Source organism: Dichomitus squalens (genome assembly GCF_000275845.1).
Source record: "Dichomitus squalens LYAD-421 SS1 unplaced genomic scaffold DICSQscaffold_3, whole genome shotgun sequence".
Lineage (NCBI taxonomy): Eukaryota > Fungi > Basidiomycota > Agaricomycetes > Polyporales > Polyporaceae > Dichomitus > Dichomitus squalens.
This window is the reverse complement of record NW_006766885.1, coordinates 467,899-484,054: the sequence shown is the minus strand read 5'-3', so window position 1 is coordinate 484,054 and position 16,156 is coordinate 467,899. Positions and strand designations below refer to the sequence as shown.

Below are 16,156 nucleotides of genomic sequence, written 5' to 3'. Positions count from 1 at the left end.
GCGATACAATTCCTGAAATGGCGTACTACGAAAACACGTCGTTCGAAACACAGAGCAAAGACAAAGGTACCTAAACGTGCACTTGCAAGATAGCATCATCCTCTTCCTCTTCGTCCTCACCGTCGTCTCCATCGTCTCCGTCGTCTCCGTCGCCCGCCGCTCCATCCTCGCCGTCGGCCTGAGGGACCTCCGTATCGGCACCGTTCACCTCCGGCTTTTCCGCGTCCTCCATAGACACATCCTTCTCGGGGTTCTCCTCCCTGTCCTCCGGAATCGCGGGGAGGCCAGACGACGAACCGGACTTGTCCTTGCCCCCGCTCTCGCCCTGCGCCGCCTCCTCCACCTGGAGGGGCACGCCGGCGGTGAACGCCTCGCTGAGCGAGCTGACCGTCGACACGGCCATATCGAGGACGGCCTCCACGCGCCGCCTCAGGGCTTCGCTCGAGCTCGTCACCGTCTGAACGAGGGGCCAGGCATAGGCATCAGCTTTTCCGATACAACTGCACGGCGGGCGAGCGGATGGAGGGTACATACCATAGAGAGCAGATTGATGACGGCGTCCGCCTCGTCTAGCGTGACCAGGAGAGAGGGCTCGGGGGCGTCCTCGCTCTGCTCCGCGTCGTCCTCTTCGGGCATGTGCAGCTCGACGTCGCCGAAGTGCGCCTCGAGGAACCAGCAGAGGCGCTGTATCCGCGTCACGGGCGCGGATTCGTCGGTGATGTCTGCGTGAGGATGCCGGTGTTCGGGGGGGTGCGAGTGCGAGTGCGCATGCGTCGTCACTGAGACCGCAAATCTGTTAGTCAGCAAGCACGGACGGACGAGAAGGGAAGGGGGGCTACGGACATTTCACGGAGGCGGGGCTCTTGTCGATCCCGCTGATGAGCGCGAGCGTCGCGTCGGCGATCATGTCGTTGCTTGCGCTCGAGTCCCACTCGAGCGTGAGCTCTTGCTCCCCCGACAGCTTGACGTCCACGGCGCCCATGACCTGCACTGCACTCAGTCACGCGTCCTACCGCAGAGAGCCGCGACGACCACGGTCCGATCCAAAGCAAAGACGCACCCTCATGGTCTGGATGCCGTCCTTGTCCAGCCCCTCCTCGATCTGCCCGAACATGCCCTCCAAATGCCAGCGGACGAGGTCCCAGCCGACGCCGAGCGCGACCTTCTGCCGCTGCGTCACCACGCACGTCGTCAGCCCGGCGAAGTCCCGCAAGTCGCGCGGGTCCAGCAGCGTGTACGAGTAGTCCTTGGACACCAGCAACCCCGAGATGACGTCGTTTGGCTGTGGCGGGTGCGCGGCGAGCGTGCCGATGGCCTACCCCATCCCGCTCGGATTAGAGCCGACCACGGCGGGGACAGCGATACAGAGAGCACCACGCACCTTCGCCACACGCTCGCTGCGGAAGGTCAGCTCCAGTGTCTCCAGGTTGCGTGGCGTATGAATCTTGATCTCCTCGTCCCGGCTCTTGTACCGGTCCTGCATGGCGGCCTTGAGACGGCCCATGCCCGTCGCCTCGCCGTGGACTAGTACCTGTTGTCGTCGTGCACATTAGCGGGTCTCCTCTAGAACGCCAGGTGCGCCACCCACGATATGCTGAGGCTTGACGAGCTCCATGAACTCCGAGTTCTGCGAGTAGTCCACGTGCGCGCTGAACGAGATGTAGTCGACCGAGAGCTTTCTCTGGATCGTGTTCCCTTTCATGCCGACGATCTCGCTAGGCTCGTTGAGGATGTCCTATCACGACACAAAGGGGGGGAAGAAAGGCATGAACATCAACTCACACTCTTTGACAGACGGGCCACGCGGGACAAAGACGAAGGAGGAAAGAACACATGTCCATTGCTTCGCATTGTACATACAACACGGATGGTGGGGTACACGACGACGATACCGGCCGGTCCTGATGTGGTAGCCACTCACCCTCGCCATCGTCCCTTCCACGGAGTATCCCGTCACGATGCAGCCGTTTTTCGAGTCCGACGCCCAGAGCTCCAGGAGTTCCCGGCTGGGGCCCGAGTTCATGAACCCGGGTGATGCCAACACGACACATGGCGGGCCCTCAGCGATCTTGCGCTCCCACCCTCGCGTGCCGGGAACGTTCGTGATATGCCTGATCGGAGTATGAGCCAAATGAGGTTCAGTGCAGAATAGAGTACGCACTTGAATACAAAGGGGTTGTCGCGCTTCGCGAACCGTGTTCTTACATTGGAGTTCATGGTATGGATGTACGTCTGGTACACAGCCATGCACTTCCGGGCGAGGCTGGAGGCGTAGTATATTGGTACATTGTGAAGATCCGGATGTTTTGCCCAGTATTCGTCCAGAATCAGCAGAAGCTCCTGCGCCCGTCCCAACGCGAACGTAGGGAGGAGGACATGGCCTCCGCGACGGATGATGGAGTGCACTAGATTAGTGAAACGCGCCTCCTTGTCGTCTCTGGGCTCGTGACTTTGGACCCCGTACGTGCTCTCCACGATGAGCACGTCGGGGTGTATCGGTGGGATTTCGGCCTTGACCAGATGTCGGTCCTCTTCCCGAGAGTAGTCGCCAGTGTACAGGATCTTCAGACCAGCAATATCGATCAAGAACATGCAAGCTCCAAGAACATGACCAGCGTGGTAGGGCGTGAAAGTGACACCAGGACAGGGGGTGATCACCTGGTGGGCCGAGACCGGAATGATAGATGCAAGAGACATAGACATCTCCAGCGGTGTGAACAGGGTGTCTGCGGAGGAAGTGCTGTTCCAACAGACTTAGCCGACATGTGCACGGGTCGTTTTGAGAAGACACACCTCATTCGAACGAAATCTTGCATCATGAATTTGTGGAGAGCCTTCGTAGGGTGCGTCATGTACACCTTGCCCTTGCCGTCGCGGAAATTCGTCTATTCACTTGTTAGTGTCACGAACGCTCGAAAAGGACGACCTGAAGCTCACCTTCTCCATAATGTACGTGAGTGCTGCAGCATGATCGAGGTGGAAACTGGATGTGGTTTAGATAGTCGTCTCGAGCACGGTAGCTTCTACGCACTGTGTGATGAGCAGGACGTCGACGGTACTCCAGTCCAAATCGTCTATGAAGGGAAGAGACGCAATTCCGCTATAAGCTGGGTGGACGCCGGCATCGCAGACGATTGTCCGGCCACGATATTGTATAACGCAACAAGACCTTCCGACTTCCTGTCCAGCCCCAAGGAGAGTTATACGGAGTTTTGGTACGTCCGACATGAACAAGACAGCTCAGAGCTACAGCAGCAGCGCAAGATAGCCCCTAGCAAACAGAAAGAGAGGGGAAAGCAGGTGGTGACACTGGTGGTCAGCGGACAACTTCGTCCGGCGTCAGACACCCGCTCTGTCTTCCGCACCTCCAAGCGCCCACAGAAACTCTGCTCCCGGAAGCCATCTGAAGTCTCGCCTCGACTGTGCAGTCTTCGCTCTGCCTCCTTCTCGGTCGTCTCGCCTGTTTTGCGACACCTCTGCCTGGCCGCTATGACAAAGCCACAGAAACAGCGGCCCAAGACATCAAGCGCTAGCCTGAACACTGCTCGCCAGTCTGCGGCGAAGCAAGCGGTGAAAAAGCGGGTAAAGGCCCCGAGCCGGATATCTAAGGACCAGGTCGCGGACGCTACTGCGCAAATCAATATCCAATTTGCGCAAGTGCAAGCCCTATATGCCCAGGCATGCTCCTCCACTCTAAAAAGACGGCATCCTAACTGACCGGTAGTTCAGCCCAAGCAGACCCGAGACGCTGCTCCCTCCGTCCTGGAAGCGGATGTCCAGGATCTTGCGGCTGTCATGAAGACTCTATGACATCTGTGTACTACACATGTCCCGCAGGTATGCATGAGACATTATCCGCAGGTCAATAGTATTGACAGGATGCTGCCAGGCAAGAAGCTATGCCAAGAGGGACTACCACCACACTGAGTCTAGGCCTCGCGGCTATGACGGAACCTAAGGAAACACCCTGCAACAATGGAACCAGCGTGCTTCGGATTAGGGTCTTACTTGCTGAGGATTCCTTCTGGTTCGTGGTGGCGAATATCAGAACTTCTTGCTGTCTCGGTGACACCAGTCTCCTCCAGATTATGCTCTTGGGGTATTTTCAATCACACCTGTGGGATCGTGTACTGTGTGAAAAGCATACCCTTATCACTCGGGCATGGCGGCCGCAGTTTGGGACACGAGGGATGCCTTGCTTTCACGAGTGGAGTAGTACATGTCGCAATGTTACGGTGCATCATACATACCTGCCTACTCTTTGATGCATGAACTGCATAGACAGGGCTGAGAAACGGATCGAAATGAAAGTAAAGGAGGATGTTGTCCACTGAGAGAAAACGACGGGTCAGGATGGTCTACTAGTAGTCCGTCGTGGTCAGGCTTGGTGCAAATGCGCCCTTGTCGATGGTTCGAATTCTTGGGGAGGTAAAGGCCACAACTGTGAACAACTGCTGCCATGAGGCAGCGGGCCTTGGAAAAGTCGCGCACATTACATAATGAACGAGCGAGTGTAAGATGTGACAGACGCGTGACAAAACGCGTTCCTACAGGCGCCGGGGCCGTCGACCGCAACGGCGCGTCTGCGCAGACACACACTCTCCTTCACTTCCGCCCACGACGTCCTCCATGCCGTCTACGGTGCAGAGCAACCCTGCCCACGGGCCAGGCGCGACCTCCCTTGCTTTCTCTCGCGATGGCTCGTCAGTCCTGCTTAACCTCATCTCCGCCGCGTCGTGCTGACCTCCCGTCCCCAGACGCGTCTACACAGGCGGAGCAGACAGTCTCGTCAGGATATGGGACCCACAGCTAGGAGAGGACCAGGAGCCACCCAGCGCCGCAGAGGCTGCCGACGAGGTTACCACCGTTGCCGCAGGAGTGCGTCCTCTGCTCTACCGTCATCCGCTCTCCGCTAACCCCACGCCGCCCTCAGACGCACTGCTGGCTATCTGGAAGTAAAGATGGAGACGTGCGCAAGTACGAGATCTTGAAGCCCGTTCCGGACGCCAAGCCTACCATGGAAGGCCTCGTCGCAAGTGCGCAAGGAATTCCCATCCGCTGTATAGTTGTGGACCCTAAGGGGACCAGGGTTGCGGTCACGTCCGAGTGAGTGTTTCTTACCTTCTACAGAGCTCTGTCAGTAGAGGAACCCATAGTAGCGACTCCTTGTCGCTCTTGCATTCTCCTATCACGACGAAGAGCGTCGTCCCGACGTGAATCGGACCCTTTCTGAATAGCAAGGCAATCTCTACTATTGGATCCATTGACATTGGGAATTCAGAGTGGGCCATTGTGGTCAGAATTGTCGCTATTGCTAAAAGCTCCAGATTCCGCGATTCTGCTTTTGCTCTAAATCCTGGACGTAGGAGAGGACTGACTGTCACACAGCGAGCCGGACGTAAAGCTGATCGACCTCGACGACATCACCAAAATCTCTATACTGAAAGGTCACTCGAAGGCTGTACGCAAAGCGACGTGGCATCCATCTGGCTCACTTCTTGTACGTGAAACGTGCGCATAGTTCTCGATTCGAGCTCACGGCGGGCAAGACAACATGCGGCGCAGATGGCAAGGTAATCGTCTGGGACGTCTCAGGGAGCGAACCTAAGGAAGAGAAGGTCATCGACGGCATCATTCCCGCCGTAGCAGATTCCGAGTGAGTCTCCGCCGTTTTCCGCACTTAGTCCTCTGACGAACCGTTCGGGGGTGCGCAGGTCCCCCGAGTTCGGACACGACTGCTCTGCGGTATGGCACACCTCCGGCCAGTACTTCTTCGTCGCCACACGGACGCACGGTAGGTCCTTCTTCCGTCCGGTATATCCTTGCGCTCGACCTGATTCCCCTCGCAGAAATCGTAACAATATCACGATCCGACTGGACCAAGTCCTCGACGCTCTCAGACGACGCATGCTCGGGCGCCATCACCGCTCTCGCGCTCTCCAAGAACGGGGTGTACCTCGCAGCCGCATCTAAATCCGGCGTTTTCATCTGGTCGACGCAGAACAGGCGCATGCTCTTCCGGTACGCGACCCCTTCCCTTGTCTCTCTACAGCGGGTCGTCAAATATCTGCTGACCACTAATTTGGCTAGCTTCCAGGGTGCGCTCAATGCGCCCATCACCCAGATGGCATTCTCACCCGTCAAGAACCTGCTCGCCTGGACGGACTCTGCTGGTGATCTCACGCGCTGGCGCGACCCTATACCGTCCTCCTCGCCCGACCCTGTCAAGCTTTCCGTAGGTACGACGGCGGTTGGGGTACCCGTCAAGCGGAAGAGTACCCCCACACTGTTCGACGATGATAATGTCAACGTCGCGCGCGGTGAAAAGAGCAAGCCGAGGGACGACAACGTCGATGACGACCTTGGGATCGACCTGGACAACGACGATTGGATCCTCGACGACCTCGGTGGGGGACTGAACGACGATGACGGGGAAGCGAGGCGGATCGCTACCGAGAGCGGCATCCGCGAGATGGTCAGCGTGACGAAGGCGCAGGGCCCTTTCCAACCCGGCTCGACGCCAATGGAGAACAAGAAGCGCTATCTAGGTACGTGGGCCCCTCCCTGATCTCTGTCCTCTCTAACGCGCGCGCACACACACACACACACATAGCGTACAACATGATCGGCGTGGTGGAAGTAACTGACCAAGACACGCATCATATCGTCAACGTCGAGTTCCACGACCGCTCCGCGCGCAAGTCGTACCACTTCACCGACCACTTCCGGTACGAGCTTGCCGCCCTCGGCGAGCGCGGCGCGGTCTACGCCTGCCAGCCCGAGAGCTCGCACGCGGCGCACGTCATCTACAAGCCGTACGGGGCCTGGGCGGCGCAGTCCGAGTGGACGTACGACCTCCCTACAGGCACGCGCGTGCTCGGGGTCGCCGCGGGGGGCATGCCCCCGTCCGGCAAGTCCCTGAGGGAGAAGACGGACGTGGACATTGGGGGGCAGGGAAACGTCGTGATCGCGACGAGCGAGGGGGAGCTCATCTTCCTCACGGGCAGCGGGATCGAGCGGGCGTGTCTGAGCCTGCCGGGGGACTTTGTGACGATGGTCGCGGGGAGCGAGTGGGTGTTCGTCGTCACGCGGGACGGGAGCACGTCGATGGACGGCTCGCAGAACTTGACGGGGCGGCTGATCAAGTTCGACGACTTCTGCATACTGCAGAAGGACGTGCTGCCGATACCGAAGCGCCACACGCTCAAGTGGGTCGGCATCACCGAAGAGGGCGTAAGTCGCGCGCGTCGCTCGAGTCTCCTGTTCCCTCGCTGCACGCTGATCGCTGACCGGCCCTCCTTTGCGCAGGCACCTGCGATCTACGACTCGGCCGGTATCCTGAACGCGATGCCGCGCTTCCGGATCCCGCTCTCGGCGACGTGGGTGCGCATCCTCGACACGAACAAGCTCGACCGGCGCGAGGGCAAGGACGAGTCGTACTGGCCCGTCGGCGTCGTCGGCGACAACTTCATGTGCCTCATCCTCAAGGGCCGCCAAGGGCACCCCGGCTTCCCGCGGCCCCTCATCCAAGAGCTCCCGATCCGCCTGCCGTTCAAGCGGACAGATGCCAAGGAGTCGCCGCTCGAGGAGCAGTAAGTTCCCCATCTTCTCTTTGACCGACGCACCATGGCTCGGCTGACCTGACTCCATGCAGGTTCGCGCGGGAGACCCTCCTCCTCGACATCCTCCGCGACAGCCTCGGGGACGACCTCACGACGCCCGAGCTCGCCGTGCGCGAGCTCGCGCTCGACAAGGCGCTCATCCAGCTCATCCAGCACGCGTGCAAGACCGACCGCCTCGCGCGCGCGCTCGACCTCGCCCGCCTCCTCCACCTCACGCCCTCGTTCGACGCCGCGGTCAAGATCGCCGGCTTCTACCACCTCATCGGCCTCCAGGAGAAGATCGAGGCGCTCAAGGAGGAGCGCGCCGACGCGGACCGCCTCGAGGGGCTCCGCGAGCGACGGCGGCAGGCCCAGGCGGACTTCGCGCCCATCCCGGCCATGCGCCTCCCCGCTGCCGCCAGTGACGCGGGAGGCTCGCGCCCGAAGCCGTTCCAGGACTTCCGGCCGCCCCCCGCGCTGCATAGACCGGGTCTCGAGCGGGCTGCCGCTGCCTCGAGCCAAATCTCGGACGATAATACGGTGCTCAACGGGTCGTCGTTTGCGGACAGCACGCAGGACGACTATTCGTGGCAGTCGCCTGGGGGCCGGAAGCGCCCCGCGGACGACGAGCCGGTGCGCGAGACGCGCTCCCCAGGGGCAGATTCTGGCGCGAAGCGTCGCGCGATCGGTGAGCCTGCCTCGGCTGTGAGGAATGGTGCCCCTCAACCTCGTGAGTATCTCGGATTCAGCGTGCCCCGCTATATATGTTCGTTCGCTGACTCGGTCGACGACGTCCGGCGGCAGGCAGCAACCCATTCGCGCGCAAGCCCGGGGCGGGTGACGCCAACGGGCGCAACCCGTTCGCGCGTAGCGCAGACGCGAACAAGAGCGTGCACAAGAGCGATAGCTTCTTCAACAAGGTCGACGCGGCCGAGGCCGACAAAGGCAAGCGCGGCGCGGCGGGGGGCAAGGGCAAGCCGAAGGACGCAGGGAGGCAGACGACGCTGTTCGGCCTGCCTGCTGTGCAGCCTGCGGAGAAGGAGAAGAAGGCCCCGGCGAAGAAGAGGAAGGCTGCCGGGGGCGGAGGGGAATCGCAGGAGGCGAGCAAGGGGCTGGAGAGCCAGACGCAGACTGAAACGCAGACCGATACCCAGCCGGACGTCGCGATGGACGACAGCCAGGCTGAGACGCTTGCGAACGATGACACTCAGATCGACGAGCAGCAGACACAGTTGGAGACGCAAGCTGACGACATGGACGAGGTATGCACACGGTTCTACGTCTATGTACCACTTGAGCTTACCTTGTTGCCCCGCAGGAGCCGATTGAGTGGCCAGAGTCCCCGCCGCGACAGCAGCGGGAGCTCGCGGTAGACGCGGAGTAGGAGTGAGTGTGCATGTTCCTGTATTACTGTACCTATAGACTAGTAGCGTGTATACGATGCTTTCATATATCGATGAAGCATGCGGAGGATCGTGTCACGACCAGAGACCGTGCAAACGAACAGTCCAGAATCTACTCCTCGGGCATGAAGGCATCCCCAATCAACAAATCCTGGGAGTCGAATTCAGCTTTGGCCCTACGCAGCAAGGGAGAATAACGCACCTGTGGCTTGAACGGCCACGCATCGAACGCACGATGTATCAGCGCCCAGTCCGCGACGTTCAACTCCCGTATGCGCTTCGAGACGTTCACCCGCTGGTCACGAGGCAGGCTCGCGTCCCCCAGCACCTTGAGTAGCGTCACCGCTCCGGGAGCAAGCGAACTGCCCGACCGTTAGCCGTTGAACGTTCCCCATCTCCCGCTCGACGGAGTGCGTACCTGATAGCGTCCTTGAGCACCGTGCTCTTGAGCACGAACAGCCGCCGGAGGACGTAGTCCCACTGGTCGGTCATACCCTTTTGGATCACCTGGGTATGCGCGTGCGTGACAGGCGATGTCGGTGGGCTCAACTCATCCCCTCCGGTACCAAGCGGAACGACGCACCTGGTCGACGTATGGGACGGCCGTGATGCCGTACATGGGCTGCCCAGGCTTCCTGCTCAGGCCCTTCTTGTAGACCGCGGGTGGAGGGTAGAAGTGCGCCTCGTAGGGCGACACGAGCGCAGGATCGAACGCGTCCTGGATGTCCGCCGTCGCCTCGGCGATGACGGAGAGCTTGCAGCGCCTGCTCGTGCCCGGCCCCGCGGTCAGACGCTGTAGGCGGACCCGTTTACGTGAATACGAGGCAGCACAGAGGGGGGTCCCAGGGGGGTTGTGCGTACCGACCAGACCCACTCGCTCATGATGATGCTCATCGGGACGCGGCCGTACTTGAACAGCCAAGCGCGCTCTGGGATCGAGCGGAAGAGCTGGGCGACGAGCTGTTCGCCGTAGACGTTGTGCGCGAGGTGGGAGACGAAGTGCAAGTCGGGGACTGTGCGTGGGTATGGGAGATGAGGGACGGCATGGGGAACAGCGCCAAGAAGTCACTCACTTGTGGCATCCCATGGACAGGCTTCAACGTCATCCAGCAGACCGTGCTCGTCCAGATGCGAATATGTGTCCCACTTGTGTCCGGACATGGGGACGACGGTTACACGAGGGTCCGCATCTGCAAGAGGCTGAGTAATTCAGCTGTATACGAATTGAAACAAGACCGTATCTAGAACTTACCTCGAGATACTTGAGGTATGTGGGATCATCTTCGAGGATGATGAGTTTGCGCACGGTAGAGCTGGGTAGCTCCAAGAGAGCACGGGAAAGCGCGCCGGGCCCTACGTCAAAAGTCAGGCTACCAGCTCACGCAGAACAGTTGCTTCTAGTACGCACCTGGGAAGGCCTCTATGACGACCTTGCCTTTATCCGTGGCGGCAGGGGTGCGTGTAAATAATGACTGGGCTATTGAACGGGCAGCTTGTGGGGTGCGGACGAAGACACGATCACGTCGTGCGACGGTCTGGTAAGTGAAGGTCTTGCGCCATTCTTCTTGAGGGGGGAGTGGAGGTAGCAAAGACTGGGACGAGTAGGTTCGTGCGAGTGATTGAAGGCGCGAGCGAGCGCAAAGACGGTGGAGGCGGAGAGACAACATCGCGAGTATGCCTGTGGCTAATCCCAGTCAGGCCTGACACAGAGCTCTTCCTCGTCTGTGTGTCTAAGACGCCCGGAGGCCGGAGAGGCGGGCCGGGATCTGAGGTCGGCGTGACGGACGCGTCGGGGTCAGTGACGGGCACGCGTCGGACCAGTCACGTCCGGGAGGGTCGGGGAGGCGGCCTCCTCTCACATCCTCCACATCCCTTTCCCTCAAGTGCCGCTCCACCATCACCATCGAGAGTCAAGTCGCTTCGCCAGTGTAACCCTCTAATCCGACTCCAGAGCCCATTCTCGCCTGTGGCTGAACGGCCCAACATGTATATCAAGACCTTGACCATCCAAGGCTTCAAGTCCTGTATGTATCCCATTCCGCCCCGGTGAATGCCAACACGTCCTTACCCGTAACAGACCGGGACCAGACCCAGATAGAGCCTTTCTCACCAAGACATAATGTCGTCGTCGGCCGCAATGGTTCAGGCAAGAGTAACTTCTTCGCAGGTATGTGTCCAACGCAATGCGCTCTGTTGTCTGCGACCAAGTCCGCTCTCAACGTAGCCATCCGGTTCGTTCTCTCCGATGCCTACACCTCCATGTCGCGAGAGGAGAGGCAAGCCCTTCTCCATGAAGGTGTCTCAACAACCCAGACTCTCTCTGCCTTCGGTTCGTCTCCCTCTCCCATTGTCCATCTTACCCAGACACCTAATCCTTGACCCCAACCACAGTGGAAATAGTGTTTGATAACTCGGACAACCGTTTCCCCACTGGTCGGGAAGAAGTCATCCTCCGGCGTACTATCGGTCTCAAGAAGGACGAATACAGTCTGGACAAGAAGAGTGCAAGCAAGGCCGACGTGATGAACCTCCTCGAAAGTGCAGGTTTCAGCAAGAGCAACCCCTACTATATCGTCCCACAAGGTCGAGTACGTATTGAAACCTATTCTTCCCACCCGACACGCGCCACTCACCTGTGTGCTCCAGATTACAGCACTCACCAACGCAAAGGACCACGAACGTCTCGCGCTTCTAAAAGAGGTCGCAGGCACGAAGGTCTACGAGCAGCGCCGCACCGAGTCCCTGCGCATCATGGCCGAGACAGACTCCAAGCGAGCCAAGATCGGCGAGCTTCTCGAATACATCGACACCCGGCTGAACGAGCTGGAAGAGGAGAAGGAGGAGCTCAAGGAGTTCCAAGAGAAGGACAAGGAGCGCCGCTGCCTCGAGTACGCCCTGTACCAGCGCGAGCTCGAAGAGGTCGGCGCAGCTCTGGAGGAGATCGAGGAGGAGCGCAGGGGCGAGCTGCACAGCGCCAACATCCGCCGCGAGCAGTACACCGACCGCGAGAAGCAAGTGCAGGTGAGCCTTCCCTCCTTTTATGCGCAAGCGATCCGTCAAACGTATGTATGCGCCCTTCCTTCGCCCCCATAGAATCTCGAACGCTCCATCGCGCAGCTCCGCACGACGGTTACCACCCTCAACCTCACCCGCCAAGGCACCCAATCCGAACTCACCGACCTCATTCGGGCCCGCACCGAGCTCGAGTGCACGATCGCGGACCTACAGCTCGCCGCCCAGCGGGCAGGCGGGCGGCGCACCGTGCTCGAGGACGAGCTCGCCGCCGTAGAGGCGACCATCGCCGCCAAGGAGGCCGAGCTCACCGCGCTCGCGCCGGAGTGGGAGCGCGTCCGTGCGGCGGAGAGCGCGGAGCGACGGCTGCTCGACGAGGCGCGGGCGCGCCTGGAGGCCCTGTACGCGAAGCGTGGTAGGCTGGACAAGTTCCGCACGAAGGCGGAGCGCGACAAATATCTGAGGGCCGAGATTGCGAGCATGCAGCAGTTCCGGAGAACGCAGGCGGCGGCGCTCTCGGGGCTTGAGCAGGAGCTAACGAGCGCGAGGCAGTCGTTCGAGGAGGTGAACAGGAGCATCGACGACACGCAGGCGAAGGCGGAGGACGCGAGGAATCAGGTGCGCGAGCTGGGGGAGCAGATTGCGAGGCTCAAGGATGAGCAGGCGGAGAAGACGGAGCGGAGGAAGGAGCTGTGGCGGGAGGACTCGAAGCTGGAGTCGCTCGTGACGCATGCGGCGGAAGAGCTGCGAGGGGCGGAAAGGACACTTGCGAGTATGATGGACAAGGTGCGTGAGTTCTGACATCTGTGCCACCTCTCGCTCACGCAGCGCGTTGAAGGACACCGGCAATGGCCTGCGTTCCATTGACCGCATTGTCGCGCATATGCCGAATTTTGAAGGTGTCTACGGACCCTTGTATCGTCTGTTTGAGATCACAGACGACAAGTTCAACATCGCCGTCGAGCTCACCGCAGGCAATAGGTCAGTCCGTTAGTCAACGTCACCCGACTCTTGTTCTGACAACAAGTTTCAGCTTGTTCCACGTTGTTGTCGATACCGACGACACGGCCTCACGTTTGGTCAAGATCATGATGCAAGAGAAGAATGGCCGGATCACCTTCATGCCCCTCAACCGCCTCAAACCCAAAGTCCCGCCCTCGCCAAACGCGCAAGACGCGATCCCGCTCCTCGACAAGCTCCGCTTCGACCCCAAGCACGCCAAGGCCTTCCAGCAAGTGTTCGGCAAGACCTGCGTCTGCCGCGACCTCACCATCGCCGCGGCGTACGTGAAGTCGCACGGGATCAACACCATCACCCTCGACGGCGACAAGGTCGACCGCAAGGGCGCGCTTACCGGCGGCTACCACGACGTCCGCCGCTCGCGCATCGACGCGATCCGCAACGTCACCACCTGGCGCGCCAAGCACGCGGAGCATGACGCACGCCTGCTCGAGGTCAAGGCCACGATCGCGGCACTCGAGCAGGAAATCACGAGGGGCACGGGCGAGCTGCAGAAGCTCGCCGCGCGGCAGGCCCAGGCGCGCGCGGTGCGCGAGAACGTCGCGGAGGAGGTCGCGACGCTTGGGAAGGAGAAGGAGCGCCACGCGGCACGGGTCGCGCGGTTGGAGGGGGAGATTGAGGAGCTGAGGTCTGAGCTGAGCGGTTTGGACGCGAGGATCGAGGGCTTCCAGACGGAGCTGCGGAGCCCGATGGCGCAGAACTTGACGGGCGAGGAGGAGGACCTGATCGAGACGCTTGGGCGGGAGGTCGAGCAGCGCCAGAGAAACCTGGTCGAGCTCGGGAAGCAGAAGAACCAGGTAAGTATCGTCATCACTGGGGATATGCTCTCGACTCGCGGCTGACAATAGGAACCTTAGGTTGGAGGCAGCAAGAACATCCTCGAGATAGAGCTGAATGAGGGCTTGGTTCGGCGTCGTGAAGAACTGCGGCTCAAGATCGAGGGTCTCGGCGCGTCGGAAGCTGGTGATACAGACTCTGAAGACGCCTTGGAATCCAAGACTCGTGAGCGCAAGGCGCTCAACAACTCTATCGAGTCCTTGCAGAAGAAGATTCAAGGTGAGTCGCTTGCTCCATGTATGCCACCGTGAAGCTCACACCGCCTCTAGAAACCGAGAAGGAGCTTGAAAAAACTAGTACCCAACTTCAGGAGCAGCGCCAAAAACTGGAGTCGATTCAGAGCCAACAGGCCGAGGACGTCCGTGGGATCTCCAAGCAGCAGAAGAACACCGAGCGGTATTTAGCGAAGCGTCAGATGCTGCTGAACCGCAAGGATGACTGCAATCGCAACATCCGTGACCTCGGTGTTCTGCCGGAGGAGGCGTTTGAAAAGTACACCAACGAGAAAGTCGACCGAGTACGTTTGCATCTGTGTATCACTTCGCTGAGAACCCTGTTCATCCCGGTCCCCCATCACAGCTCATGAAGAAGCTGCACAACGTGAACGAGGGTCTCAAGAAGTTTGCTCACGTCAACAAGAAGGCCTTTGAACAGTACAACAACTTCACGAAGCAGCGTGATCAGCTGATTCAGCGCCGAGAAGACCTCGACAAGTCGGCCGAGTCGATCGAGGAACTTGTCGAAGTACTCGACCAGCGCAAGGATGAGGCTATCGAACGAACGTTCAAGCAGGTCGCAAGCAACTTTGAAGAGGTCTTCGAGAAGCTTGTTCCAGCGGGACGCGGACGACTCGTCATCCAACGACGTATCGACCAAGTATGTCCGCGCATGCTTTCAAATCCCCCTACTGACAAGTTTGATAGGACGAGGAGGATGCTGAAGAAGCGGATGAGACGCAACAGAGCACTATTGACAATTACACAGGCGTTTCAATTCGAGTACGTACCCCGCTCGATATCTATCAACGCAGGCTGACTGCCTTTCAAAGGTATCATTCAACTCCAAAGTGGACGAAGGCTTGCGGATACAACAACTGTCTGGTGGACAGAAGTCTTTGGTGGCTCTTGCGACAGGTGGGCTGGTTCTACCTGATGAGCTACCTCAGGCTCATGCTCTTCGCAGTGTTTGCTATTCAGAAGTGTGATCCCGCACCTTTTTACCTGTTCGATGAGGTAGGCCAAGCGATCCTTGACCTCGAAGATTTTTCTGACGATAACTCCAGATCGATGCCAATCTCGACGCCCAATACCGGACGGCGGTAGCTGGTACGTCTTATGCGATCGCCATGAACAATCTCATCAGTGCTGACGGAGTGCTCCTAGCCATGATACACGATCTATCCGCGACGGCCCAATTCATTACGACGACTTTCCGCCCGGAGATGTTGAACACCGCAGACAAATTCTACGGAGTCTTATTCAATAACCAGAAGGTCAGCACCATTCGGTCCATCAGGCGGGAGGAGGCCATGGAGTTTGTGGAACAGGTACGCAAGACACCCATTGACATTGTGGCATCCTCCGAATATCTCACGTTGCTTCCAGGAAGCGCAAGCGCAATGATATCCAAGTTCGTCGTTCGCTGAGCTGTACGTCTCACCTTCGGTTTGCTTTCCTTGCTATCGTTACGCCATCTGTACCAAGAGCATCTGTATCTGTATGCCTGTTGATTTTACGCACTTGTAGGGCTTTTGAAGCTCCCGAATGAGCTAATGTGCAAAATAGTCCGCTGAAGATCAAGGCATAGAGAGCGCTTGGAATCAGGCGTCACGCTTAAGCAAGTTGGCCTGTGCGTGGGAACGCTTCGCAAGGCCCATAAAAGTGCTGTTCTGCTGTCTGCAATCCTCAGACGATTCTTCCACGATCATTCACGCCTATGACGAGAACTTAAGCAGCGAGATGAGCACGGCGGTCTTCGGGCTGCCGGCGTTGACATCGCTCGTTCGGCTATCCACCTTGTTACGTTCAAAGGGACGGGCAGTTCAAGAGCTGAGGCGTCTTCGTCTGGAGGAATACGTGTTCTTGACATGTATATGTATACCTCAGTGTGCGCAGTAGAAATGTCAGTTTGGTGTTTATGCCATAATTTTGTGACAATGCTACGGAGTAGTGGGCGTCGACGCATGTTACACCAAGAGTAGAACGTGTACATCATCGATAGCCTCGTTCACGCCGCCGTCTCATCAATGTCCACACACCGCGAATACGGCAGCAAGTGGTGCAT

At 59.2% G+C, this 16,156-nt stretch overlaps 5 protein-coding genes across 5 annotated transcripts; 3 read left to right on the top strand and 2 right to left on the bottom strand.

Annotated features, from left to right (window-relative positions):
* Window positions 1–21: 21 nt before the first annotated feature.
* On the bottom strand, window positions 22–3,282 carry DICSQDRAFT_79064 (Metallo-hydrolase/oxidoreductase). The gene is made up of 11 exons (XM_007361728.1): window positions 3,032–3,282; window positions 2,938–2,983; window positions 2,794–2,885; window positions 2,162–2,740; window positions 1,922–2,111; window positions 1,589–1,735; window positions 1,382–1,531; window positions 1,061–1,315; window positions 844–985; window positions 535–779; window positions 22–457 (listed from the first exon to the last, which is right to left on the bottom strand). Exons 1-11 carry the CDS (start codon window positions 3,226–3,228, stop codon window positions 71–73), a joined length of 2,430 nt encoding a protein of 809 aa, XP_007361790.1. The 5' UTR covers window positions 3,229–3,282; the 3' UTR covers window positions 22–70.
* A 111-nt stretch (window positions 3,283–3,393) lies between these two features.
* Window positions 3,394–4,297, top strand: DICSQDRAFT_132683 (uncharacterized protein). Its single transcript, XM_007361727.1, has 3 exons — window positions 3,394–3,678; window positions 3,730–3,837; window positions 3,890–4,297. The coding sequence occupies exons 1-2, from the start codon at window positions 3,490–3,492 to the stop codon at window positions 3,808–3,810; spliced, it is 270 nt and encodes an 89-aa protein (XP_007361789.1). The 5' UTR covers window positions 3,394–3,489; the 3' UTR covers window positions 3,811–3,837; window positions 3,890–4,297.
* A 322-nt stretch (window positions 4,298–4,619) lies between these two features.
* On the top strand, window positions 4,620–8,985 carry DICSQDRAFT_177810 (uncharacterized protein; the record flags this gene model as incomplete). The annotated part of the gene is made up of 13 exons (XM_007361726.1): window positions 4,620–4,703; window positions 4,758–4,878; window positions 4,934–5,106; window positions 5,389–5,500; window positions 5,550–5,656; window positions 5,715–5,794; window positions 5,850–6,021; window positions 6,091–6,548; window positions 6,614–7,233; window positions 7,309–7,592; window positions 7,655–8,331; window positions 8,406–8,863; window positions 8,920–8,985. Exons 1-13 carry the CDS (start codon window positions 4,630–4,632, stop codon window positions 8,983–8,985), a joined length of 3,402 nt encoding a protein of 1,133 aa, XP_007361788.1. The 5' UTR covers window positions 4,620–4,629.
* Window positions 8,986–9,116: 131 nt separating this feature from the next.
* Window positions 9,117–10,671, bottom strand: DICSQDRAFT_166202 (S-adenosyl-L-methionine-dependent methyltransferase; the record flags this gene model as incomplete). Its single annotated transcript, XM_007361725.1, has 8 exons — window positions 9,117–9,155; window positions 9,207–9,366; window positions 9,423–9,511; window positions 9,588–9,797; window positions 9,866–10,017; window positions 10,078–10,204; window positions 10,257–10,357; window positions 10,413–10,671. 8 exons carry the CDS (start codon window positions 10,669–10,671, stop codon window positions 9,117–9,119), a joined length of 1,137 nt encoding a protein of 378 aa, XP_007361787.1.
* Window positions 10,672–10,874: 203 nt separating this feature from the next.
* On the top strand, window positions 10,875–15,650 carry DICSQDRAFT_152426 (structural maintenance of chromosome protein 3). Its single transcript, XM_007361724.1, has 17 exons — window positions 10,875–11,028; window positions 11,082–11,171; window positions 11,229–11,333; window positions 11,396–11,592; window positions 11,651–12,025; window positions 12,098–12,802; window positions 12,855–12,997; window positions 13,050–13,833; window positions 13,894–14,092; window positions 14,143–14,390; window positions 14,453–14,749; window positions 14,797–14,871; window positions 14,922–15,006; window positions 15,056–15,105; window positions 15,156–15,198; window positions 15,256–15,419; window positions 15,478–15,650. Exons 1-17 carry the CDS (start codon window positions 10,989–10,991, stop codon window positions 15,493–15,495), a joined length of 3,618 nt encoding a protein of 1,205 aa, XP_007361786.1. The 5' UTR covers window positions 10,875–10,988; the 3' UTR covers window positions 15,496–15,650.
* The last annotated feature ends 506 nt before the right edge of the window (window positions 15,651–16,156 follow it).

Excerpts from the sequence above, each read along its gene's own strand:
- DICSQDRAFT_79064 (XM_007361728.1), bottom strand. The coding sequence starts at position 3,228 with ATGTCGGACGTACCAAAACTCCGTATAACTCTCCTTGGGGCTGGACAG. Across the intron at positions 986-1,060 it reads ACGGCATCCAGACCATGAGG|GTCATGGGCGCCGTGGACGT; the intron begins GTGCGTCTTTGC and ends AGTGCAGTGCAG. Across the intron at positions 458-534 it reads TCATCAATCTGCTCTCTATG|ACGGTGACGAGCTCGAGCGA; the intron begins GTATGTACCCTC and ends CCCCTCGTTCAG.
- DICSQDRAFT_132683 (XM_007361727.1), top strand. The coding sequence starts at position 3,490 with ATGACAAAGCCACAGAAACAGCGGCCCAAGACATCAAGCGCTAGCCTG. Across the intron at positions 3,679-3,729 it reads TGCAAGCCCTATATGCCCAG|CCCAAGCAGACCCGAGACGC; the intron begins GCATGCTCCTCC and ends CCGGTAGTTCAG.
- DICSQDRAFT_152426 (XM_007361724.1), top strand. The coding sequence starts at position 10,989 with ATGTATATCAAGACCTTGACCATCCAAGGCTTCAAGTCCT. Across the intron at positions 14,750-14,796 it reads TCCAACGACGTATCGACCAA|GACGAGGAGGATGCTGAAGA; the intron begins GTATGTCCGCGC and ends CAAGTTTGATAG. Across the intron at positions 14,872-14,921 it reads ACACAGGCGTTTCAATTCGA|GTATCATTCAACTCCAAAGT; the intron begins GTACGTACCCCG and ends TGCCTTTCAAAG.